We start from the raw sequence: 25,591 nt of genomic DNA, 5'->3' as shown, positions 1-25,591 counted from the left end.
TTCATTCACTGTGCAAAACACTTTGAAATTATACAAGAAAAATGATAGTTTACACACAGGATATTATTAACAATAGCTACTTCATTGATCATTTTTGCAAACAGGTAGAAATGTTCTCCTATTGATACACCTCTATATCTTCCCCTTCATCATTTTGTCCAAAGTGAGAGCAAACACTTTTAACAAGCCCAGTTTCTAACTTCGTTCAGACTTGGACGTTTCTAAGAGAAAAAGGACAAAGATATACTGCAGGGAACCTGGAGAAGCGCCAAATCAGAGGTTTTGTAATGAAGTTACAAGACTTCAATACAAAAAATAGCAAAATGATAAGCACACAATCACATGTAGACACAGGAAAATACTGTGCACTTTCATGCTTAGAAAAATAAAGACTTACTTTGAAGGAAGTGAATAATGCTTTCAATATAGAATAACTCAATATTCTATATTGAATGAGCCAACCAAGTTAATATTATTGATTGGAAATAAATTACCAGCAATTACCCTGGTAGTGTAGTGGTTACGAATCGGGCTGCGTACCGCAAGGTCAGCAGTTCGAAACTACCAGCCGTTCTGCGGGAGAAAGATGAGGCTTTCTGCTCCGTAAAGATTTACAACTTCGGAAACTCTGTTCAGGGTCGCTATGGGTTGGAACCGACTTGACGGCACTTAACAATAACAACACCCTAAAAACCAAAGTGTTGAAAATCAGTTTGCCTACCTTATAAATACACTGTCTTGTAAATTCAGTAGATAAAGGAAATAGATGTGATTTTTTTTTTTCCCCCTCAAAGCCCAAGAGTGAAGTAGATATTTCTAGTTTTAGCATTGTCAACATCCCTTTTCAATGGTTCTGGGACTTCCTTCATCTTCTTTATAAATAACACAATATCTGATCAATTCATTCTCACAATTTGACCTATGTTTTTGGTTATTTGAAATTTTATATACATTATGGGATTTCAAATAGCCTCAAGCTAGAAAAAAACTAAGTGGCAATAAAACTCTTCTCTTGTTAGAAACTTGGCTCAATATCACAACAGAGACACAACAGAACAAAAGAATGTCAGCAAGGCAACTTCTACGTCTGCAGAAGGGTGCTAGGCAGCACAAAAATCTGACTAGCAAGCATACCAGGGCGGACAGTCCACTCAGGTTTTTATCCCTGACACAAGGCTGTGTCTCACCTTATTGGTTAGAGATTCGACCACACAGTCTTTGTTTACCCAATTGGCTAATTTGAACTGTACTTGGAGGGAGGGAAGTTTGGAATGTCTTTGTTCCAGGAGGTGATAGACCACCAAGAACTGGTTTTGGAGGGTTCACAGCATAAATACAAGAGCAGGGGAGTTTCTCTAAATGGCTTTAAACAAATGGGCTAGAACCAAGCTTATTCTATTTTGGCTCCAACCTTATTTATAACCTTTGAAGGGAAGACATTTGTATTCCTTTTTCCCACACTTCCTATCTTCAGACCATACTACATAGGTCTGGGCCCCCTATTTTTCTGTCATTCATACTTAACCGGTTCCTTGATGTGCTTTTCATCCCGTGGAGTCTCCCTCAACAATATATGTTCTAACTTTTCTAATTTCTCCAAATGCTCTCAACTTTGCCAGTTTTAATTTACATTTCTTATTCTAAAAAATGGAGTCCTGGTGTGATACTGTGGGTTAATCCTCAGACTGCAAAGCCGTTTGAACTGCAAGGTTGGCGTTTCAAGTTTACCAACTGCTCCTTAGAAACCCTACACAGGGTTGCTATGGGTCAGAGCCAACTCAATGGCAATTAACTGTTGCAGCAGTTTTAGATTCTGGAGTGTTACAATATCTCTAGGCCCGAGAGTGTCACAGCACCTCTGGCCTGAGAGTGTTACAGCAACTCCAGATCTGTCGTAGAAGAAACTGAGGCCACTCAGAGAGGTGAAGCAGAGTTTCCGATTTTAGTAAGCCGGCTGACTCAGAGGAGCTAACTTCTCCAGATTTTGAGCCCTGAGTGCAGAGCAGTGCAGGCTTATATGGGGTCAGAATCAGGGAGGGACTAAGTTGTGGACCTGTTTGAGGACAGGAGGGAAACCAGAGGATTGGTCCCACTCTGTGACCTGATTAACGTTCTAGCTTGTCTCCTGGGCAGGGAAGACAGTGAATGTTTTTACCTCTTCCTGTTCATAACAACAACAACATTCTAAAAAAATGATAAATAATTCAAAGTCAAACAAAATATCAGAGAGATATTTGGGGGAAATTTCTCTATTGCCAAAGTTGAATTTTGACCTACTCAAAAATAATTTTGAACAAGACAGGGCTTTTTAGCAATCATTTTCATTCTCTGAGTAGAATTTCCAAATTATTTTTCCATCTTCTGGCCAATCTTTCATAAATGATACTCTACTTGGAATTTAACATTTAACCAACATTTACCAACTGTGTTGAGGCACTGTGGAAAATACAACAATGTCTAAGATATAGCCCTTGCTTATCAGTAGCTTACAATCTAATAGGAAAGAAAGCACACTTTTCAATTAAATACTCAAATAAAATGCAAAGCAAAATGTGATCAAGATAAAAATAACACAATGTACAGGAGAGTTCAACAATCGAGGGACCCATATAGCTGGAATAATGTGAGACACTTCCAAGATGAAAAGTTTTAAAGTTAAACCTGTAAAGAATGATTTGGTTTTAAATAGCCAGTTCCTCATACTAGTGTATTAGAGGCTTCTGGAGAAAGAACAAAAAACTAAAAATCTGTGATCCTTGATCAATAGCAAATAGATTATAATCATGCTATGATAGTTTCGCTGTTTAAATGCCAGTGTGTATGCAATCTCTACTAGTCCAGTTGAAAATGCCAGTTTAGAACAAGTGCTATGCCTTTTGTTGTCTATAATTCTGATAGCTGAAAATTACACCATCATAGCCAAATTACATATACTAATGCTAACCCTAAGGAGCTCTGGTAGCGTAGTGGTTATGAATCGGGCTGTGAACCTTAAGGCCAGCAGTTCGAAACTACCAGCCGCTCTGTGGGAGAAAGATGAGGTGTTCTGCTCCCGTAAAGATTTACAGCCTTGGAAACCTTGTACAGGGTCTCTATGGGTCGGAATCGACTTGATGGCACTTAACAACAACAACAATGCTAACCCTAAATTTGCTACAAATTGGTTCAGTTTTCAGGCTTTGAGCCCTCTTAGAAGTCTTGCAAAAACCTAAGAGTTTATTACTGAAAAAGGTAGAGTGTGGGTTTTGGCATTTTTATTTCTCATGTAAAATTCTTTCCTTCAGTAGGATGAACTATTTGCACTGAGTCAAACTACATTTCATTTCCAATTCTAACTCCCTGGGCAAAGTGGAGAGAGGGAGGAAGATACACATTAGCATATGTGGAGTATAGCAATGCTTCCTGTCCATACATTCTAGGGGTTGAATTCTGCAAACTTCTGGGATTCTGTTAATGTACCGGTTAATAAAACATGGGTGAACAGGTTGCCTAACTACAGAGAGGTATACACATGCATGCTTGTTTATAGTTGACACATCACTCATCCTCTCTGGATGGAGAACTTTGACTGCAGAGCTGCAACTCTCCAGCTGAATATGAATGTGGCTACACAGGGAACCTGTTGATCAGGGGAATTTGCTGCTGGCTAATTTATAATGAAAGGCACCTGAAAAGAAGTGTTTGGCACCCTTTCCTCCACTCCAATAAACTGTTACAGAGAGATAAACTGTTGCATTGAATTAAGCATGTTTGTCTACTTCTCAACGCTAAATTTTAATATCCTCTTCTTTCAGTTTCTTAAATTCATTTTAAATAATGTTAAGTGTTTCTAAATTATGCATGGCCCTGCAGTCTTAATCATTATAAATTCCACTTTAATGAAAAGGTAAATAAAATATTAAGACTGTATTTAAACATTCCCTAATTGATTTTTGGTTTGTAATTCTCTAAGACTACATTAAATGCCGCTTAAAGATGCCCTGTCAGAGGCTATAAAGGGAAAATACTTTACATGACATTATTATCAGTCAATTTGGTTTTGGGGTATGTTGTGATTATTAGGTGCTGCTAAGTCAGTTCCAACCAACAGCAGCTCATCATACCACCGAACAAAACACTGCCTGCTTTTGCAGCATCCTCAAAATCCTTGCCATGTTTGAGACCATTGTTGCAGTCACTGTGTCAGTCTACTCCTTGAGGGTCTTATTGTTGCTGTCCCCCTACTTTACCAAGCATGATGACCTTCTCCAGGGACTGGTCCCTCCTGATAACTTGTCCAGAATGCATAAGACCAAGTCTCCTTCCTTCCATGCCATCCTTCCTTCTAAGGAACTTTCTGCTTGAATTTCTTCCAAAATAGATGTGTTCATTCTGAGGACAATGGAGTATGCACTATTCTTTCCCAACACCATAATTCAAAGGCATAAATTCTTCAGTCTTTCTTATTCACTGTTCAGCTTTCATATGCATATGAAGTGATTAAGGCGCTCTGGTAGCATAGTGGTTAGGAGTCAGGCTGCTAACCTCAAGGTCAGCTGTTTGAAAGTACCAGCAGTTCTATGGGAGAAAGATGTGCTTTTCTGCTTCCATAAAAATTTACAGCCTCAGAAACCCTATGCAGGGTCACTATTAGTCGGAACTGACTCCATGGCACATTACCACCACCACCATGGCAATTAAAAATACCATGACTTGGATCAGGCATACCTTTATCCTCAAGCGGATATCTATGTTAATACTTTAAAGAGGTCTTTTGAAGCATATTTGCCCAATGCAATATGTCAGTTGATGTCTTGCGGTATCCCCTTGTTCTGTCTGAATGATTGCTACTTGGTCTATGTACAGCTTATGCATGAACACAAGTGTTCTGGAATTCCTATTCTTTGCAATGTTATCCACAATTTGCTATGATCTACACAGCACAATGTCTATGCATAGTCAGTGAAACACAGGTAAACATCTTTCTGGTATTCTCTGCCTTACTCAAGATCCTTCCAACATCAGCATTAATCAGCTTAAGAAATGCTGTATGTTCTACTTTTTGATTTTCTAATTCTAGGTCTTTGCATGTTATATTATAATGTGTTCCCTAGTCATTCCTAACCTTATTCTGACTGATGATATTGAGCTTCTCCACCATCCCTTTCCATAGATGTAGTCAATTTGATTCCTGTGTATTCCATCTGGTGAAGTCTATATCTTCCGTCACTGTTATGTTGTTGAAAAAGGTATTTGCAATGAATAACTCATTGGTCATGCAAAATTCCATCATGTGATCTCCAACTTTATGACTATCACCAAGACCATATTTTCCAACTACTCAATGGGCACTTAACTACAACAACAAAAACCCTTCTTCTTAGTTTCCAAGTCCACATAATTATCACCGGTAATTAACAATGCATCTTGATTGCACATATAATCAATTTCACATTGCAGAAGTTGGCAAAACAAAAATATCTAAGCATTGAAATGTTATTTATTGGCAGAAATACTGTTCAGTTGTTTACTATTAGAAGATATATCCTAAACATTGAGCTCACAGCATAACACACACAAAGTAGGTGTTCAATAAATATTTGATGAGTAATATACTCCTGAAACTTTAAAAGGCAATACTAAGCATACTCCCTATTTTGTTTTCTACTGGCCCCAAACTTGAGAAGTAAATGTAGGCCAACTCAAAACCACATCATACCTGGCTTCACAGTGAACCATCTCAACTGAAAGGCAGCATTTTCTCCTCCATATTTATAACGTAATTCCTGGAGCTCTACCTATGAAAAGTCCTAGCTTCAAAGAGCATAATAGGGCACCAGCACTTAGGGTCATTGTTGTTGTTGTTGTTAAGTGCCTTCGAGTCGGAGCCGACCCATAGCGACCCTGTACAGGGTTTCCGAGGGTGTAATAAAACCAACCCATTTCTCTACTTTAATTACCATTTCCCATGCCATGGATAAAACAGTGTGGAATTACTTGTAAACATAGTTGATGTGAATGTGCATGTTTCTTCATGAAACATTTGTTGAGTATCTTCTGGGTTGCAGACACTGTGCCAGGTCTGGCTATACAAAGAATGAAACTTCTCATAGCCTTTAAGGACATCTTAACTCTTTGAATAGTCACACAGCCAAGAAATCTCTATAGTTGTTAATACAATTACATGGTAGCCTATACTGATAGCCTTCTTTAATTAACTATTCTCTTTTATTAGGTAGATAAAACAATTATTTATTAGAGCAATTTCTGCTTCTTTATCATTAGTGATAATGATCACAGTGTCTTTTACCTTCCATGGCAATTTTACTTCAAAGAGAATTGCACATAAATATCAAAGAGAGTTCCAAAACTGATACACACCAGAAAGAATAAAAATCTACAATACCAAGTTTAAAAAAAATTATTATTGTTAGACTTTCTGGTGTCTTAAGGCAGATCTCCTAGAGAGGCTCTGGACTGACATCGCATAATCCAATGACTTTGCTGCCACCAATGTTAAGGTTCAACCTAAATAAATAAACAAAATAAAACTCAGCTGGCTTGTGTGGCTAAAAAAAAAAGTCTACCCCTTGCTCCATGTGAAAGGAACAGAAAGTAAGTGGAAATCGAGTTTTTAAAGGGCACTGTAACTACAGGTAGGAAGAAATGTCAAAAATGTTGACGTGAACACTGGATCAGCTTCTGTCTTGGTTTTGGTGTTTTTGTGTTTTTTGTTTTGTTTTGTTTTGTTTAAGATTTATTTGTTCATTTGTTTCCTTGTGGTACTTTTAAAATCCTAAATGCTGTTCTATTTCATTTATTCCCAATGAACACAAGGAAACATATATGAAACATATTAGTAACAACAAACATCTCTTAGAAAAGTGACCTTGGAACTATAAATCAGTAAACAAAGAGAAAAGAAGATAGGAAATAATTCTTTCCTTTCCTGGTAGTGGCTGTTGAAGCTTAAAGATAAATGGTTATTTGCCAGACAAATTAATGTGGAAGGGCCTTCCTTGCAGAGGGAGCAACTTGAGAAGAAGCAATGTCATCAATATCCTAGATGTCTATTGAAGTGAACATAGTTCAATATAGCTAAAGTGAGGCAAAGCTGACAGGTATGTTGAGCAATAAAACTTAAGAGATAGTCAGGGATAAGATCATAGAGCACTTGAGAAGAACTTAATAAAAAGCAGTCTATGTTTTATCCTGTAGGCAAGGGAAAGGTAGTAATATTGTTTAATCCAAAGAAAATATGCTCATAATCATGACACATTGGCTGGAGATGGGCACTCTGAACAGAAATTCAATACAGAGCACCTCCCCTAAAGGGGAACAATACATATCATTAACATACGCTACTTTTCTGAGGTCATTCAGGTGGTTTGGCATTCAGACTGATTGAGCCCAGGAGTGGCTAGGAGAACTCCTCCTTCATAAAAATGCTACCAATAATGAACAAAATGCAGGAAATTGACAGGCACACTCACTCTCACACACAAAGACATGCAGCTTTACTCTCTCAGAGGCATGCGCCAAGATTTCTTTACCATCACTCCTTTCCCCATGAGTCTAAAATAATAAACTTTAGGGTCTATGAGGTTAAATTGTTCCATAGCTTGTCATGATCCATACAATCAGAAATCTTTGCATAGAGTATGCTGATCAAGTGCTCAATATTTTGCTAGGGTGCTAAAGGTGAGAGAGTACAATAGTAGGGTCCATGAGTTCAGGTATGCACACAACCAGGCTGCTCCACTTCAGAGTTCGGGAAAGCTCCCTGAGAAGACCCTAACCTACTGTAAAAACATGATCCTTACAGCAGAGCGTTCTCTGACTCCTAATGATTTCCTGATTTCATATATCCTAGCCTGTAATGTAGAAAGACACTTGATTAATAAGGAACTGTCACAAGCTACAAACCCCAGGACTAGCACTCACTGCATTTCTTTAAATTTGATGGTTGTGTCAGAAGTTGTCCAACACTTAGTGGAGGAGGCAGCCATCCACAGTTGCATTTTCCCTACTATCTGCAGCTGTCCAAATTTTACAATAGTAAATTTCAGAATTTTGCACAGGAAGAAGAGGTTGCAGTTGTTGTTGTAATTAGGTGCTGTCAAGCCAGTATCGACTCATTGTAAGCTTATTCACTGCCCAGTCCTGTGACAACCTCACAATTGTTGCTATGCTTGAACCCATTGCTGCTGCAACTGTGCCAATCTACCTTGTTGGGTCTTGCTCTTTTTCACTGACACTCCACTTTACCAAGCATGATGTCCTTGTTCAGGGACTGGTCCCTCCTAAAAATATGTCCAAACTATGCGAGACAAAGTCTCACCATCTTGGCTTCCGAGGAGCATTGTGACTGTGCTTCTTCCAACACAGATTTGTTCATTTTTTTGGTGGTTCCTGGTAATTTTAATATTCTCCTCCAATACCATAACTCAAATGCATCAATTCTTGTACAGTCTTTATTGTTCAACTTTCACATGAATATAAGGCTGTTGAAAATTCCATGGGTTTGGCCAGGCTCCTTTCAGTCCTCTAACTGATATCTTTGCTCTTGAACACTTTAAAGAGGTCTTGTGCAGCAGATTTTCCTAGTGCAATGTGTCATTTGATTTCTTCACTGCTGCTTCCATGAGTGGTAATGGTTGATCCAAGCAAAATGCAGTCTTTGACAACATCAATCTGTTGTCCATTTATCTTAATGTTATTTCTTGGTCCAGTGGTATGGATTTATATTTTCTTTACATTGAGGTACAACCGATATAGAAGGCTGTGGTCTTTGATCTTCATCAGTACATATTTTAAGTCCTCTTCACTTTCAGCAACCATCTGCATATTGTTAATGAGTCTTCCTCCAATCCTGATGCCACTTTTTTCTCCATATAATTCAGCTTCTCTAATTATTTGCTCAGAATACAGGTTGATTAAGTATGGTGAAAGAATACAACTCTGGTGTGCACCTTTCCTAATTTTAAACCATTTAGTGTTCCCTTGTTCTGTTTGAATGATTGCCTCTTGGTCTTTGCACAGATTCCTCATGAGCACAACTAAGTGTTCCGGAATATTCGTACTTTGCAATGGCCCATAGCTTGTCATGACCCACACAATAAAAAGTCTTTGCATACTCAATAAAGTACAGGTAAACATCTTTCTAGTATTCGCTGCTTCCAGCCAAGTTCCATCTGATGTTATCAGTGATAGTCCTTAACTAAATCCAGCTTGAACCTCTGGCAGTTACCTGTTAATATACAATTGCAGCTATTTTTTTTTCATTATCTTTAGCAAACTGTTACTTGCATGTGATTTTAATGATTTTGTCTGATGATTTACACATTCTGTAGGGTCACCTCTCTTTGGAATGGGCACAAATATGGATCTCTTTCCAACCAGGTGACCAGGTAGCTGTTTTCCAAATTTTTTAGCATAGATGAGTGATTGCAGCCAGTGATGCATCCGTTTGTTGAAAGATTTCAATTTCTATTCAGTTTGTATTTCATCAATTCCCAGAGCCTTGTTCTTTGCCAGTACCAGTCACTGGAAGGGGTATATCTTTCTAATTCACAAATTAGGAGTTAGAATCAGCACTATAGGAAAGGACTGCTGTGCTATTTAGATAACAAAAGCCCAGTGGGTATAGAAAAGAAAAGATGACCAATTGGGGAAGTTAAGCAAGTAGACTCTGCAGGGCTTAGTGGCTAATAGCAAATGGGTATGAGGGGGTGAAATGGGAACACTTGAGATTTCTGGCTTGAGACCCTGCATAGAAAGAAGATCCATCAAAACACATAAAAGAGAGGCTGATGTGTAGACCTTGAGGTGTCTGCTCAGCAGACAGTTGATCTAGGAGTCTAGAGCTCACTGAAGCAGTAGCTGAAAATATGAAAATAGATGTACTAGTCCAAGGTTGGAAATGGGAAAAATTGAGGCTAGGGGTGTTTAACAATAGAAGCTGAGATGTGATCAGAAATAAAAAATGAGAATTGAAACCAAGGAAATCAGTAAACAATAGTTAAGCTTTCCAATAAATTCAAGTAAAATGAGGACTATAGTGGATCTAGTGACTGCAGATCAGTAGAGGCTTTTTCCAGTGCCATTTTGTAAGTAGTAAAGGTAGATTTTTTTTTTTTTTTTTTGTAGTGGGATAAGAACACCTAGGGGAAGAGAAAGTGGGAACAATGCTGCAGATAATTCTTTTGAAGATTTTACCTGTGATGGGGGAAGGCAGGATTTGGTATTAGGAATTCAGAAATTCATTTGTTTCCAAATGGAAAGAGGAAGAGTTGATGAAAAGGAGTGGCTTTCATCAACTTTCAAATATAACTGAAAAAGAAAAGATAAAGACCCATCCAACTGCTGCCCAACAAATTACAAAGTAAATGACTCATTAGAAAGAGGGCTGGACTTGGCATTACAAACACTGGAATCCATTCTAAGTTCACTTTGCCAGGTCGTTTTACCTCATTAGTTCTTAGGGTCCATTTTTGTGAACTAAGCCTGCTAATATTTACGTTTCAGTGTGTTTTGGAGACTGAGTGAGAATATCTGTGGGAGAGTGTTTGGTGCAGCACATTGTTAGTATATGGTAATTTGAGCCATTATCCCACCATCAATGTAATCACTATTGCTTACTTTGCCATTTTTGTTCATATAATTTTTATCTCTTTAGGAATTTGGTGACAGGCTCTGTTAGTCTGTTCCTCCTTTATTTGAAGGACAGGCCAAAGATCCAGTTCGGAAATGAGAGAGGAAGACTAGCGGGCAGCATTGGCTCCATCCATTGATCTCTCCCAAAGACACAAAAACGGGATTCATGAAGATGTTGACAAGACTCCAAGTACTTACCCTAACTTTGTTTTCAAAGGGATTTTTACTCTGCTTAGGGGACCATAACTTTCTGAGGAAGGAAATTAAAATAGAAGGCGACTTGGTTTTAGGGGGCCTATTTCCTATTAATGAAAAAGGCACTGGAACTGAAGAATGTGGGCGGATCAACGAAGACAGAGGGATCCAGCGTCTGGAAGCCATGTTGTTTGCTATTGATGAAATCAACAAAGACAATTACTTGTTGCCAGGAGTGAAGTTGGGTGTGCACATTTTGGATACCTGCTCAAGGGATACCTATGCATTAGAGCAATCACTGGAATTTGTCAGGGCATCTTTGACTAAAGTGGATGAAGCTGAGTATATGTGTCCTGATGGATCCTATGCCATTCAAGAAAACATCCCGCTACTCATTGCAGGGGTCATTGGTGGCTCTTACAGCAGTGTTTCCATACAGGTAAGGTTAGCCAGTGCTATGTCTAATTACTGTCTCTTTGTTTTTATGTACTGAAGGAAATAAAGGAGAATAGTCCAATAATTTTATCAGTGGATGACATTAAGAAACATTTCTATTAATTTCTACAGATATTTTTATAACATATGTTTGCACATAAACTGATGTTGTCTAGCTGTTACAGCAGTTTTAGATTTGTGGTAGAAGAAACTGAGGCCACTCGAAGAGGTGAAGCAGAGTTTTAGATTTTATTAAGCCGCCTGACTCAGAGGAGCTAATTTCTCCAGATTCTGAGCCCCAAATGGAGGGCAACACGGGCCTATGTGGGGTCAGAGTCCGGGGAGGGGCCAGGCTGCATACCTGTTTGAAGGCAGGGGGAAATACTAGGGGGGTGGATGGTCCCATTTGGTGACCTGAGTAGCATTTTAGCTTGCCTCCTGGGCTGGAGAGTGCAGTGACATTTTCCTGTTCATAGCAATGAAAGTGGTACAGAATATTTAGATATTACAGCATAACAAACTACCCCAAAACTGAGTGACTTAAAATAACATTTTAGATCAGCTGGAGTAGCATGATCAAAACTGGGTTAGCTGGAGATGGTTCTGTTCCAGGCTGCTACTTATCCTCCTCTCGAATATTCTTCTCAGAATTCTGGCAAAGGAGCAAGAGAGTAAAAACTCAATGGCACAAGCCCTTTCCAAACTTCTCTTTGCATTACCTTTGCTAACAGCCCATTGACCAAAGTAACTAAAAAGTTTTAACCCACATTCTTGGAAGAGGGAAGTCTGTCCTTCCACAGTTTGAGTGCTGCTAAGTTACATGACAAAGGATATGGACATAAGGTAGAGGGATAATCAGAAGTCATTGATAAAATCAACCACAATCACTGAATTATATTTTGCTACCCATTTTAATTGTTGTTGTTGTTAAGTGCCATGGAGTAGGTTCTGACCCATAGTGACCCTGTACAGGGTTTCCAAGGCTGTAAATCTTTACAGGAGCAGAAAGTCTCATCTTTCTTCCGCGGAGTCTTTTTGTTCATAGATTAAATTACTACTATTTCTCATGATATAAATCTGAAAGTGTATACAAAGAAACCAAATAATTAACTACCAAAAGGGGGTGGAGGATTCATTTTGCATACAATTTAAACTAAATAAAAAACTGATAATTGATTATCATAATTTTGATAGTGAAAGGAGGAACATATTATATGCAAATTCTTACAATGCTCACATACAGGGACACAGAGTTTTAAGGATAGAAGACAGTTGATAAAACATTCAGTTCAAAACTCTGATTTTCCTGATCCCCAAAAAGATTTGTTGTTGTTGATGAGTGCCATCAAGTCGGTTCCAACCCATAGCATACCTGTATAGGGATTCCAAGGAGCAGATGGTGCGCTTGAACCACCGACCTTGCAGTTCAAACGGCTTTGCAGTCTGGCGCATTAACTACAGCCTCGGAAACCCTGTGCAGGGTCACTATGAGTCGGAACTGACTCCACGGTACACAGCAACAGCAGCATATGATTCTATAAGGATCTCTGGTAGCATAGTGGTTACGAATCAGGCTGTTAATCTCAAGGTCAGCAGTTCGAAACTACCAGCTATGGTCACTGAATTTCAAATTTTTTTTTTTTTTCTGATGAAAGCACTAATGTTACAGTAACATGTATTCTATGTTACTAAGTGCATGTTTCTAAGGTTTACATGACTCTTGCCAAGTTACTCTAATAAAGCCCCAAGCACTAGAGTAAGCCATATTATACTCATGTTGTCTTTATATCACAAACCACGCAAATTGGTTCTATTTGCATTGGAATAACCTTATTTCTCTATCAGAGATTCAGAACATTTAGAAATCCATTTACAATTGTGTGCTATTCTAAATGAGCAATTTCAAACCTCTTTCCTTCTTCAGCGCATACACTCATATTATGAGCAATTAGGATAATTGGTTTTTCATAAACACCCTCTGACTTCATTAGATGGATAGAAAATATTGCATGTTTTAAAGAATATCATGTTAATTATGCTACTATTTTTATAATTGTATCAGGAGAAATGGAATTTGCTATTTAAAAAGAGAGAATTAAGAATATCTGTCATACTTCAGTAACAATTTCAACAGATGAATGCCAGTCATTTTATTCATACTATTTGCAATATCACCACTAACAAAGGATTAAGTATATGATTTTTCTGACCATTTGTTCACCCAGTGTAGAAAATGACACACTAGAGCAGATACGTAAATATCTGTTAGGTCCCAGGGTGGCAGCACAAAGAGTTTGCACTAGAGAGAAAGATGAGGCTTTCTGCTCCTGTAAAGATTTGCAATCTCAGAAGCCCTGTACAGGGTCGCTGTAAGTTAGAACCAACTCCACAGCTGTGGGTTAACGTGCTGGACTGCAAAGTCATTTTGAACCTCAAGGTTGGTGGTTCAAGCTCACCAGCTGCTCCTTGAAAACCCTATACAGGGTCGCTATGGATCAGAACGACTTGACAGCACTGAACAACAACAACTAACCTAAAAGCTGGCAGTTCAAGCCCACTCAGGGGAATAAAAACCTAGTGATCTGCTTCTATAAAGATTACAGCCAAGAAAATCCTGTTCTGCTCTACGACTCTAACACATGGAGTCAGTATGAACTGAAACCAACTTGACAGCCTCAGGCTTATCCAAAGTAAACTAACCAACGATGCCAAGCAGACAGATTCTTTTATTCTAATTTTACTAAAACAGAGATCAGACTGCGGTTTTTATTGTGTTGTTGTTTTAAATGAGGGCTGTTAAAACTCTGTGCTTGTTCATAAGGAAGAACCCACTTCTAAAATCATCAAAAGTCTTTGCTTATTATTTAATTTATTTGGTCATATCACCATAAAGTCACAAATGCTGATATGGTTTTAATTTTCTATGGTATAAATAAAGAACCCAAAAACGTCAGGCTATCCTAGAAAGGGTGCAGGTTTTAGCATCAGAAAGATCTGAATTTTAATTCCAACTCCACTACTAGCCAGCTTATCTATAAGATGAAGAAAATTGCATCTACTTCAAATAGTTGTTGCATGGATAAATTGAGAGAATGTGTGGAAAGTGCCACACCAAAAAGTTGATAGACTCAAGAAACTGTCCTCCAAATGACAGGAAATCAATGGAAAAGCCACATCGAAAACTAACTCCATGACTGACCTTCCTAGAGTCTTAACTGGAAAGTCCCTTGAAGACGTTGCTGGTCACCCAAGTGGGTAATTTTAAGTGAATATTTAAAGCACTGGAATGCTAACCACAAGGTCGGCAGTTCAAACCCATCAGCCTCTCCTTGGAAACTCTACACAGGGTTGATTTGAGTCAGAACCAACTCGGTGGCACTTAACAACATCAACAATAACAACTATTTGTTCTGCACTGTTATATGGGTTAAAGAGAACGCTCAGTAATACAGAAGATAGCCTGGACCACAAAGGACTTAAAAGATGGCTGTGAGTTCAAGAGTAGGATGAAATACCAGTAATTATAACTCAGAATGTGTGGCTCACAAAGTAACACAAAAGTTTTGAGGATGGCTGATAGAATGAAAACTGCATTAAAGGAAATCTAACTGGGCCACTGAAGTGAATGTGGAAGTAAAGGAGAAACATGTTGGATCCAAGAAGACCAATCTGAAAGTTGTGGGGGGCGTCCATATGCAAGAGAACAAAAACTTTGACAGAATTAAGGAAGTGAGTTGTAGATGAAGGGACAAGAGAGGCTTCACTCCCTCTTCCATGGCCCTGAGGTTTCCTGACTGCTCAGATATGACTCGGTCACATAATGGCCCAGGAAGTAAAACTAGGATGTAGGACAATTTGTCTTATACACTGACATCCTGGAGTCCTGGTGTGGCACTGTACAATAAGCATTAGACTGCTTGCTAACCACAAGCTCAGTTCAAACCCATCAGTTGCTCCTCAGAAACCCTGCACAGGGTCACTATGAGTTGGCACTTAACTACGTTTCAAAAGATCCATTCCCCTCATACATGAATGAAAAAACGCATTCTTGTTAAGTGCTGTGGAGTCAGTTGACTCTTAATAACCCTGAATGGTGGTGGTGGTGTGCCCTAGAGTCAATTCCGACTGATAGTGACCCTGTACAGGGTTTCCGAGGCTGTAAATCTTTACAGGAGCAGAAAGCTTCATCTTTCTCCCGTCGAAGGGTAGTTTCGAACAGCTGACCTTGAGGTTAGCATCCTGATTCCTAACCACTATGCTACCAGAGCTCCTAAAATAGGTATTAGGGCCACATATATCTAAGAATTAAAGTACATTATACTTTACCTATCTTTTAATGAGACTTCTAAAAAAATTACTCTTTACTAAATCCATAGTAGAACCCCTGGTATGGTACCATAGGATGAGCACTGGGCTGTAAACCAAAAGGTCGGTGGTTCAAACCCACCAGCCCTCCTTGGAAACCTTATACAGGGTCACTATGAGTTGAAATCAACTCAACCGCACTTAACAACAACAATCCAAAGTAATAAATTCCTAATGGTGAATTTAAGGCATTTGTAAACACTAAGGAGGGAAACATTTTAGGAGAGAAAATATTCCTGGATGCCTCTCAAATGTACCTATTCCTGCTTCTGTGACTTTGATCCTATACCCTGGTGTCTGATAACCCAGATGATAGGTGCAAAAATCTATGCAAGTCAATCAGCACTGCAGTCCCGATTTCAATACTTTTGACTTCCTGAATATTTGCTCAAAGGTGTCTTTTCTTGAACAGAGCAGGGGGCACAGGGGGAAGCTGTAGAAGAAAGGGAATAATACAAACCCACCACATAATTTTCTAAATCCCTGACATCTAATTGTAGTATGCAGTCCCAAATCAGAGCACAAAGTTTTCAGACACAAAATTGCCTGTTAGGAACAGGAACTTTAGACAATGATAATATTTATGCATCCTCTCTTTTGTGGTTGGATCAGGTTAGACATTATAAGCTTCCTCATTTTGGCCTGGTATGCTCTATCAGACCAATTTCTTCACAAAGTGTTTTCTCTCCAGCTTCCTCTTATTTCATTATTCTCCCACTGAAGGAGAAGAATTCTCCAGGAAGTCAGCAAAGGAGCGCTCCCCTGCTGTGTGAGTTCACGCAATAGGCAATATTTGCAGATAGTGAAACTGCATGAGAAGGCAAATTCTTAAGGATTTGCTGGGTTAAGCATTATCACCATTGATGAAGACTTGGATAATTACTTTCCCAATGATCTTATTAAGTAAGACAAATCATTCTGTGGTAGTCCCTTTTATAAAGCAACAGTATTGATTTCCTAATTCAGTAATCAGTGAGAGAGAACTAGTATCAAAATCCTATCTTATTAGCAAATACACATGGGGTGTAGTCAAACCCTTTGATGAATAAGTTTATTTACAAAGCATATTTAAGACTGTATTCTGCTTTCTCTGTAAGTCTGCAATCCCCCACTTAGGGAAAGTAAGTATTTATTAGAGAAGAGAACCACGGTGGTTGTTTTTAGCTAGGCTAAAGTCTACACAGTAATTGTTTTGAAGCAGTGTTTATGCTTGTGCTTTTCAAACAATCTTTCATTAGAACTCCTGAATTATCCAGCCAAAAAATGTTCCTTGAACATGTTCAGAGGATGTATCATTTCCTCAGTCTTTCTTCCCAAGCTGAAGCAAATTTTAGCTGGAATAAGTTAGGTACAAGTAGACCCATTTCTTATTTAGCTCCTGTGTGTTAAAGTGACCTCAGCAATAAATAGAGATTTAGGTAAGATGGTATCTAAAAATGGGGCTCATAGAAATTGCAGAAAAGAAAAGCCTCACTACCTCTTTCCCATCCCAAGTACAATCAAATCATTTTTTTTTTTAATTTCTAGCACTATCCACACCCCAGAAGTGTTGAAGATGGTCATTATCATGACACAGATTTGGACGTGCTATATATGTATTGGTCATTCCATATCCTTGTGAGGACTAGTTATTTCAACCCTTTGCTGCATGATTTTCTATACATGGTATAAGGGGAGGAGCATATGAGAGTGCTTTGTAGGATAAGCACTGGACTCTAAACCACAAGGTTCATGGTTCAAGCACACCAGGTACTCTACAGTAAAAAGATAAGGATCTCTGTTCCCACAAAGATTTACAGTCTCAGAAACCTCATACAGGGTCACTATAAGTCAGAACCAACTCAACAATACTTAGCAACAGTAACAACCAAAAAGAAAAAAGAAAGAGCTGCAACCATCCATTAATAATTGTAACATGGAATGTACAAAGTATGAATCTAGGAAAATTGGAAGTTGTCTAAAATGAAATGCAATATATAATGATCAATATCCAAGATATTGGTGGTGGTGATATGCTGTGGAGTCAGCTCCGACTCATAGCAACCCTGCATAGGATTGCCAAGGCTGTAAATTTTACAAGAGCAGAAAGTCTCATCTTTTTCCTGTGGAACAGCTGGTAGTCTAGAACTGCTGACCTTGAGTTTAGCAGCCCAGCTTGTAACCATTATGTTACCAAAGCTCCTATCCTAGGTATTAGTGAGCTGAAAAGAACTGGTATGTCCAGTTTGAATCACACAATCATATAGTTTATGATGCTGGAAATGACAAATTGAAGAGCAATAGAATTACATTCAACATCAAAAAGAGCTTTTCAATATCTATACTGAAGTAAAACACTGCATGTGATAGGAAAATATCCATGCACCTACAAGGAAGACCAGTCAATACCAATTTATTTACATAACAATCATTAAGGCCAAAGATGATGAAATTGGAGAATTCTACCAACTTCACCAGTCTGAAATAGAATAAACATGCAATCAAGAATGTATTGATAATTACTAGTGATGGGAATATGAAATTTGGGAACAAAGAAGAAGGATCAGTAAATGGAAAATACAGCATTGGTAATAGAAATGATGCTGGAGATCACATGATAGAATTTTGCAAGAATAATGATTTATTCATTGCAAATACATTTTTCAACAACATAAAAAATTATTATACACATGAAACTCACCAGATGGAATACAGAGCAATCAAATTGACTACATCTGTGGGACAAGATGGTGACGAAGCTAAATATCATCAACCAAAACAAGGCCAGGTGACAACTGTGGAACAGATCATCAATTGCTCATGTGCTGAAGCTAAAGAACATTAAAACAAGTCCCTGAGAGCCAAAATATGACCTTAAATATATTCCATCTGAATTTAGAGATCTGCTTAAGAATAAATTTGATGCATTAAAGACCAAAGATCAGAAGAGTTGTGGAATGACATCAAGAAAATTATATATTAAGAAGGCAAAAGGTCATTAAAATTACAGTAAATAAAGAAAAGACCTAACTGAATGTAAGGAGAGACTCTGAAACTTGATCTTAAATGCAGAAAAAGAAAGTGACTAGCAGAAATGATGAAGTAAAAGAGTGGAACAGAAATCTTTAAAGGAGACCTTGAGAAGACAAAGGCAAGTGTTATCATCAAATGTGACAAGACCTGGAAATAGAGCATAAAAAGGGAAGAACACACTTAGAATTTCTCAAGCTGAAAGAACTGAAGAGAAAATTCAAAGGTTGGTTTGTGATATTAAAGGGTTTTATGGGCATAAGTCAGTTCTGGTGTGGTGCTATAGGATCATGTGAACCACAAGGTAAGCAGTTCAAATCCAACAAGTGCTCCTCAGAAACCCTATACAGAGCCGCTATGAGTTAGAACTGACTCAATGGTGCTTATCAATAATAACAACAATGGACACAATATCGAATGAACCAGGAAGCATCAAAAGAAGATGGAAGCAATACACAGAGTCATCATACCAAAAAGATTGGTAGATATTTAACCATTTCAAGAGGTAGCGTATAATCAGGAATCAATTGTATTGAAGGAAGAAGTCCAGGCTTCATTGAAGGCACTGGCAAAAACACAAGGGTATAGATACTGATGTAAAACCAATTGAAATGTTCCAACAAATTGATGGCAACCCTGGAGGTGCTTACTCATCTATGCCAAGAAATTCGGATGATAGCTACCTGGTCAACCAATTGTATGACATTCATATTTGTGCCCATTCCATAGAAACGTGACCTAATAGAATGCAGAACTTATCAAATCATATCATTGATATTACAAACAAGTAAAACTATTGCTGAAGATAATTCTAAAACAGTTGCAGCAGTACATCAACAGAGCACTACCAGAAACCCAAGATGGACTCAAAAGAGGATATGGAATGAGGGATATCAATGCTGACATCAGTTGGATCTTGACTGAAAGCAGAGAACACAAAAAAGATGTTTACCTGTGCTTTATTGACTATGCAAAGGCATTCAACTGTGTGCAACATAACTAACTATGGATAACATTGTGAAGGATGTGAACTTTAGAACATTTAATTGTGCTAATATGAGGAGCGTGTACATAGACCAAGAAGCAGTTGTTAGAACAGAACAAGGACATCCTGGATAGTTTAAAATCAGGAAAAGCATGTGTCAGGGTTGTATCCTTTCACCATATTTATTCAATCTGTATGCTGAGCAAATGATCTGAGAAACTGGATTATATGAAGAAGAACATAACATCAGGATTGGAGGAAGACTCATAAACAGCCTGCAATATACAGATGGGAGTCCTGGTATGGCGCTGTGGGTTAATGCACTGGATTGCAAGGTTAGTTTGAACTGCAAGGTCAACAGTTCAAGCTCACCACCCATTCTTCGAAAACCCTACACAGGGTCGCTACGGGTTGACAGCACTAACTCGACAGCACTTCATAACAAAATATGCAGATGACACAAGCATTTTTGCTGAAAGTGAAGAGAATTTGAAATACTTACTGATGAAGATCAAAGAGTCGAGCCTTCAGTATGGATTGCACCTCAATATTGTTGTTGCTGTTGTCAATGGCCATTGAGGTGCAGGATCAGGCAGTGTTTTGTTCAGTTATGCATAGGGTCACTATGAGTTTGTACCTAACAACAACAACTGGCCTATCGATGGTCAATTTGTACTAATCATTGCCCTCCCTCAATAATTCATTCCTTCTTTAAATTCAAGCAATTTCAAAATGGGTCACACTTTAATTGCTGATCTTATAGTAGGAGAATTGTTGGAAAAATAATGAAGGACTTGGATGCAAAGGCTTTCACACAGTTAGCCATCTATCTACAAATATCTGATGAGCTTCTGAATGAAAAATGTATACTTTTCAGAGCTTTTCCAAGGATAAATAAGTTGAATGTAGTTTCTCAACCATAGTACTACTGATATTTAAGACCAGATCATTCTTTGTCGGGGTGGGGGTGGGGGGTAAGTCAAGTGTTTTACAGCATCGTTAGCTTCTACTCTAACAGCACCTTCAGAACCTTCAGAACATTTCTAAAAAGATGTCCATGAAAAATTGCCAAATTGTCCTCCATCCTACATTCAGTTTCACTGATCTAGAGCAAGGCATATTTAGGACTTGTTGTTGTTGTTGTTGTTATGTGCCATCGAGTCGGTTCCGACCCATAGCGACCCTGTATAGGGTTTCCGAGGGTGTAAATCTTTACGGGAGTAGAAAGCCTCATCTTTCTCCCGCGGAGCAGCTGGTAGTTTCGAACCGCTGACCTTAAGGTTCACAGCCCGATTCGTAACCACTACGCTACCAGAGTTAGGACTAATATAAAGAAAAGTTCTCAGAAATTAAATAGGTAGCCTGGAAGGAGGGCGGAGGGGCATAAGTCTTCTGTCACCGCAGTACTTAAGTAAAATTGGCCTAAATTTTAACAGATAAATTATTGAGAAATTAAAACAATACACTAATAATTGAACTATCATGGGAGAAAGACAAGACTTTCTGTTTTTGCAAAGATTTAAATTTTGTCATAGAGAAAGACAAGACTTTCTGTTCTTGCAAAGATTTCTTGGAAACCCTATACAGGGTCACTATGAGTCATAACAAACTCCGGGACACTTAACAACAACTTAACTAAACTATATGACATTTAGGGCCTTTCTTAATTTCATAACTACATGCTGCTTAAGCAGAGAACTATTAGGATATGAGTGATTACAAAGTAAGAACCTAAAACACAAAGCAACATAAATAACTGGTTCTTATCTATCAAGATCACTTTTAAGCAGAAATTTTGCCAATTGTCATTTCTCTTGTTTATGGAAGTAATTGCGTAAATTTGACAAATCAAGCTTTTCAATTAGCTACATCTTACAACTAGGGCATTCATATAACAGCCTATTTTAGAAAAATAAACATCTGTCAATCACATATAAGTACAGCAAGAACACTAGTATGCAGAGTGTAAGTGAGCAGAGAGCGTAAAATAAAATTTTAAAGTTGTAGGTATCTTCCCAGCCACTGAAGCATATTAAAAAATCAGAAAATTTCAAATTCATACATAAAACAGGTGCAAGTGAAAGGCCTGAGTGCCAACTTAACCTCCCCCCGCCCCTGCCTCAGCCATCTAGTCAATTCTGACTCAAAGCAACCCTGTGTAGGGTTTCTGAGGTTGTCAATCTTTATAAGAACAGAAAGCTTCATCTTTCTCCCATGGAGAGACTGGGGTGCTTGAATTGCTGACTTGCAGTTAGCAGTCTAGTGGTTTTCCACCACTCATCTGTCAGTTTGTCGTACTGTGGTGGCTTGAATGTTGATGTGATTCTGGAAGCTATGCCACTGATATTTTAAATAACAACAAGGTCAACCATGGTGGACAGGTTTCAGATGAGCTTCCAGATGAAGACAGACTAGAAAGAAGGAGAGATGGACTACTTGCAAGTATTTAGTTACTGAAAACCTTACAAATAGCAGTGGAACACTGTCAGCACCAGAATATTGACTACTGAAATATGATGTAGAATACTAGAATATTGTCAGATAGAGTGCCAGAAGATGAGCCCCTCAGGTTGGAAGACACTCAAAATATGACTGGGAAAAAGAGCTGCCTCCTTAAGGTAGAGTTGACTGTGATCACGGAAATGGAGTAAAGCCTTCATGACCTTCATTTGCTGATGAGGCACAACTCAAAATGAAGAGAAACAACTGTAATCCTTGGAAACCAGGATGGCCATACTTCATCTCCCAAATTTCTGACATATTGTCAGGAGGGACCAGTCCCTAGAGAAGGACATCGTGTTTGGTAAAGTGGAGGGTAAGAGAAAAAGAGGAAGGCCCCCAACTAGCTGGATTGACGCAGTGGCAGCAGCAGTGGGCTCAAACATAGTAACGATGGTGAGGTTGTCGCAAGACCAGGCAGTGTATGGTTCTGTTGTATACAGAGTCGCTATGAGTTGGTACTGACTCTATGACACGTAACAAGAATAAGTCTAGTGATTATTCTGCAGGGCTGACAGAGCTCCTTAGATGACTGCATACATATCAGGAAACCATAGAGAACAACAGAATGAGCAAAAAAAATAGTAGACGAGAACAGGAACAAGTATTTTTTAGCTCTGTGTAAATCGTACACTTACCTTTGTAGTCTCACCAGACTGCCTCATCACGGCAGAAAGATGCACTCATTTTATTTATGGGTTTGTCCCCAAGAAGAGCACATTGACAGCATGGAAAAGTCATTTATTAATCTATCACTAGTGTCTCCATCACTAAAAAAGTAGGAAAAGTGCATTTAGTAAGCTTAATATTGCTAATGGGGTGCAGAGTGGCTTTGTACAATAAGCAATGGACTGATCCACAAGGTGGGTGGTTTGAACCCGCCAGCTGCTCTGCAGGAGAAAGATGAGGCTTTCTGCTCCTGCAAAGATTTACAGCCTTGGAACCTGAGACATGGTCACTAGGAGTAGAAAACGACTCAAAGGCATTTAACAATAACAACAACTAACCCACTGGATCTACAGTTCGAGCCCACCAGTCGCTTCCAAGGAGAAAGATGAAACTTTCTGCTCCTGTAAAGATTTATAGCCTTGGAAACCCTACACTGGGTTTTTATGAGTTGGAACTGGCTTGACAGCACTTAACAACAACAAGAATATTGCAAATGCAATCATTATAGAAAAGATAAGTTACAACGATAAATTTTTAGTGTACGTTTCCTGAAAAAATTCAATACAGTGGTTAAAACCTTTGGATTCAAATTGATTGTTGTTGCTGTAAGGTGTCGGTACCAACTCATAGCAATCCTATATACAACAGAACAAAACACTGCCCAGTCCTGCAACTACCTCACTATCATTGCTACATTTGAGCCCATTGCTGCTGCCACTGTACCAATCCATCTAGTTGGGGGTCTTCCTCTTTTTCTCCGACCCTCCACTTTGTCAAACATGATATCCTTCTACAGGGACTGGTCCCTCCTGACAATATGTCAGAAGTATGAGATACGGAGTCTGGCCATCCTGACTTTCGGGGAGCCTTCTGGTTGTACTTCTTCCAACACAGATTGATTTGTTCTTTTAGCAATGCATGGTACTTTTAATACTCTCCTATGCATCAATTCTTCTATGGTCTTCCATATTTACTATCCAACTTTCACATGCATATGAAGTTAATGGAAATACCATGGCTTGGGTCAGGCACACCTTAGTCCTCAAACTGACATCTTTGCTCTTGAACCCTCTAAAGAGGTCTTATGCATCAGATTTGCCTAATGCAAAAGCCGTTTGATTTCTTGACTGCTGCTTCCATTAGTGTTAATGGTTGATCCAAGCAAAATGAAGTCATTGACAACTTCTATCTTTTCTCCATTTATATGGATGTTATTTATTGATCCAGTGGGGAGGATTTTGTTTTCTTTACATTGAGGTGCAGCCCATTCCTAAGACTGTGGTGTTTGATCTTCATTAGTAACTATTTTTAAATCCTCTTCTCTTTCAGCAAGCAAGGTTGTATCATCTGCATATCACAGGTTGTTAATAAGTCTTGCTCCAATCCTGATGCCATTTTTTTCTTCATATAGTCCATCTTCTCAGATTATTTGCTCAGTATATGGAATGAATAAGTACACCTTTCCTAATTTTAACCATTGAGTGTTCCCTTGTTCTATTCGAACAACTGCCTCTTGGTCTATGTACAGCTTCCTCCCCCACGAACATAATTAAGTGGTCCAGAATACTCATTCTCCACAATGCTGATCCACACAATTGAAAGCCTTTGGATAGTCAATAAAGCACAGGTAGATATCTTTCTGGTATTCTCTGCTTTCAGCCAAGATCCATCTGATGTCAGCAATGATATCCTTCATTCCATGTCCTCTTCTGAATCTAGCTTGAATCTCTGGATGTTGTCTGTCAATGTATGGTTGCAGCCAATTTTGAATTATCTGTAGCAAAATTTTCTTGAGTGCGATATTAATAATAATGTCTGATGGGACTGGGTGCAAATAGGGATCTCTTCCAGTAGTTGACCAGGTAGTTGCCTTTCAAATTTTTTTGCCGTAGATGAGTGAGAGTCTCCAGTGTTGAATCAGTTTGTTGAAAGAGCTCAATCTGTATTCCATCAAGTCCCGGAACTTTATTCTTTGCCAATGCCTTCGATGCACCTTGAACTTCCTTAAGCATCATTGGCTCTTGATCATATGCTACGTCTTCAGATGGTTAAACATTGATTATCTCTTTCTGGTACAGTGACTGAGTATTCCTTCCATCTTCTTTTCATGCTTCTACATCTTTCAATATTTTGCCCATTGAATCCTTCAATATTGCAAGTTGAGGCTTGAATTTTGATTTCAGTTGCTTCAACTTGAGGAAAGCTGAGCATGTTCTTCCCTTTTGGTTTTCTAACTCCAAGTCCTTGCACATTTTGTTTTAATATTATAAGAAAATCAAGTTAACTAATTTAATGTACTCTTTGTCTTAGCAAAATACCAAAAAGTATGTGTCCTTAAAGAACATACATTTATTTCTAACAGTTCTGGAAGCTAGAGGTTTGAATTCAGGGCATTGGCCATGTAGAACCCTTCTGAGGGCTTTAAAAGAACTGGTCCATGTTCCTTTCCTATCAGTTTCTAGTGGTTGCTGGTAATTCTTGGTATTCTTTGTTCCTGCTTATAGGTCCATCTGCCCCTATCATCACATGGCATCTGTCTTTCCTTGTGAGAGACTCTATTTCTGGGTGTGTCCCTCTCTTTTACAGAATAGTAGGAATTAGGACTAGACCCCACCTAACTCCATTATGACACTCTTAACTGTTAAATTCCTCAAAGCAAAGCCCATTTCCCCAAACAAGGTCCCATTCATCAGTGCAGGGCTTAGAGCTTCAATGTATCTTTTGAGGGGATACAATACAGTTTATAAAATTCCTCAAATCCTCCTTCCTCATGTCTAAAATGGGCTATTAGGGTAATCA

At 38.6% G+C, this 25,591-nt stretch overlaps 1 protein-coding gene across 3 annotated transcripts in view; it reads left to right on the top strand.

The window, feature by feature from the left end:
• The window catches only part of GRM3 (glutamate receptor, metabotropic 3), a 336,991-nt gene that overhangs the window by 186,455 nt on the left and 124,945 nt on the right, over positions 1–25,591 (top strand). Inside the window, exon 2 of one of the 3 annotated variants that reach the window (XM_006834334.1) lies at positions 10,658–11,269. The exons of the other annotated variants lie outside the window; for them this stretch is intronic. Within the exon in view, the coding sequence (XP_006834397.1) occupies positions 10,802–11,269 (468 nt within the window). The 5' untranslated portion in view covers positions 10,658–10,801. The remainder of the gene's footprint in view (positions 1–10,657; positions 11,270–25,591) is intronic. 3 annotated transcript variants of the gene reach the window in all.

This window comes from Chrysochloris asiatica, unplaced genomic scaffold (genome assembly GCF_000296735.1).
Source record: "Chrysochloris asiatica unplaced genomic scaffold, ChrAsi1.0 scaffold00010, whole genome shotgun sequence".
NCBI classification, from domain to species: domain Eukaryota; kingdom Metazoa; phylum Chordata; class Mammalia; order Afrosoricida; family Chrysochloridae; genus Chrysochloris; species Chrysochloris asiatica.
Note: the sequence above shows the minus strand (reverse complement) of the source record. Positions and strands in the feature narration are given on the sequence as shown.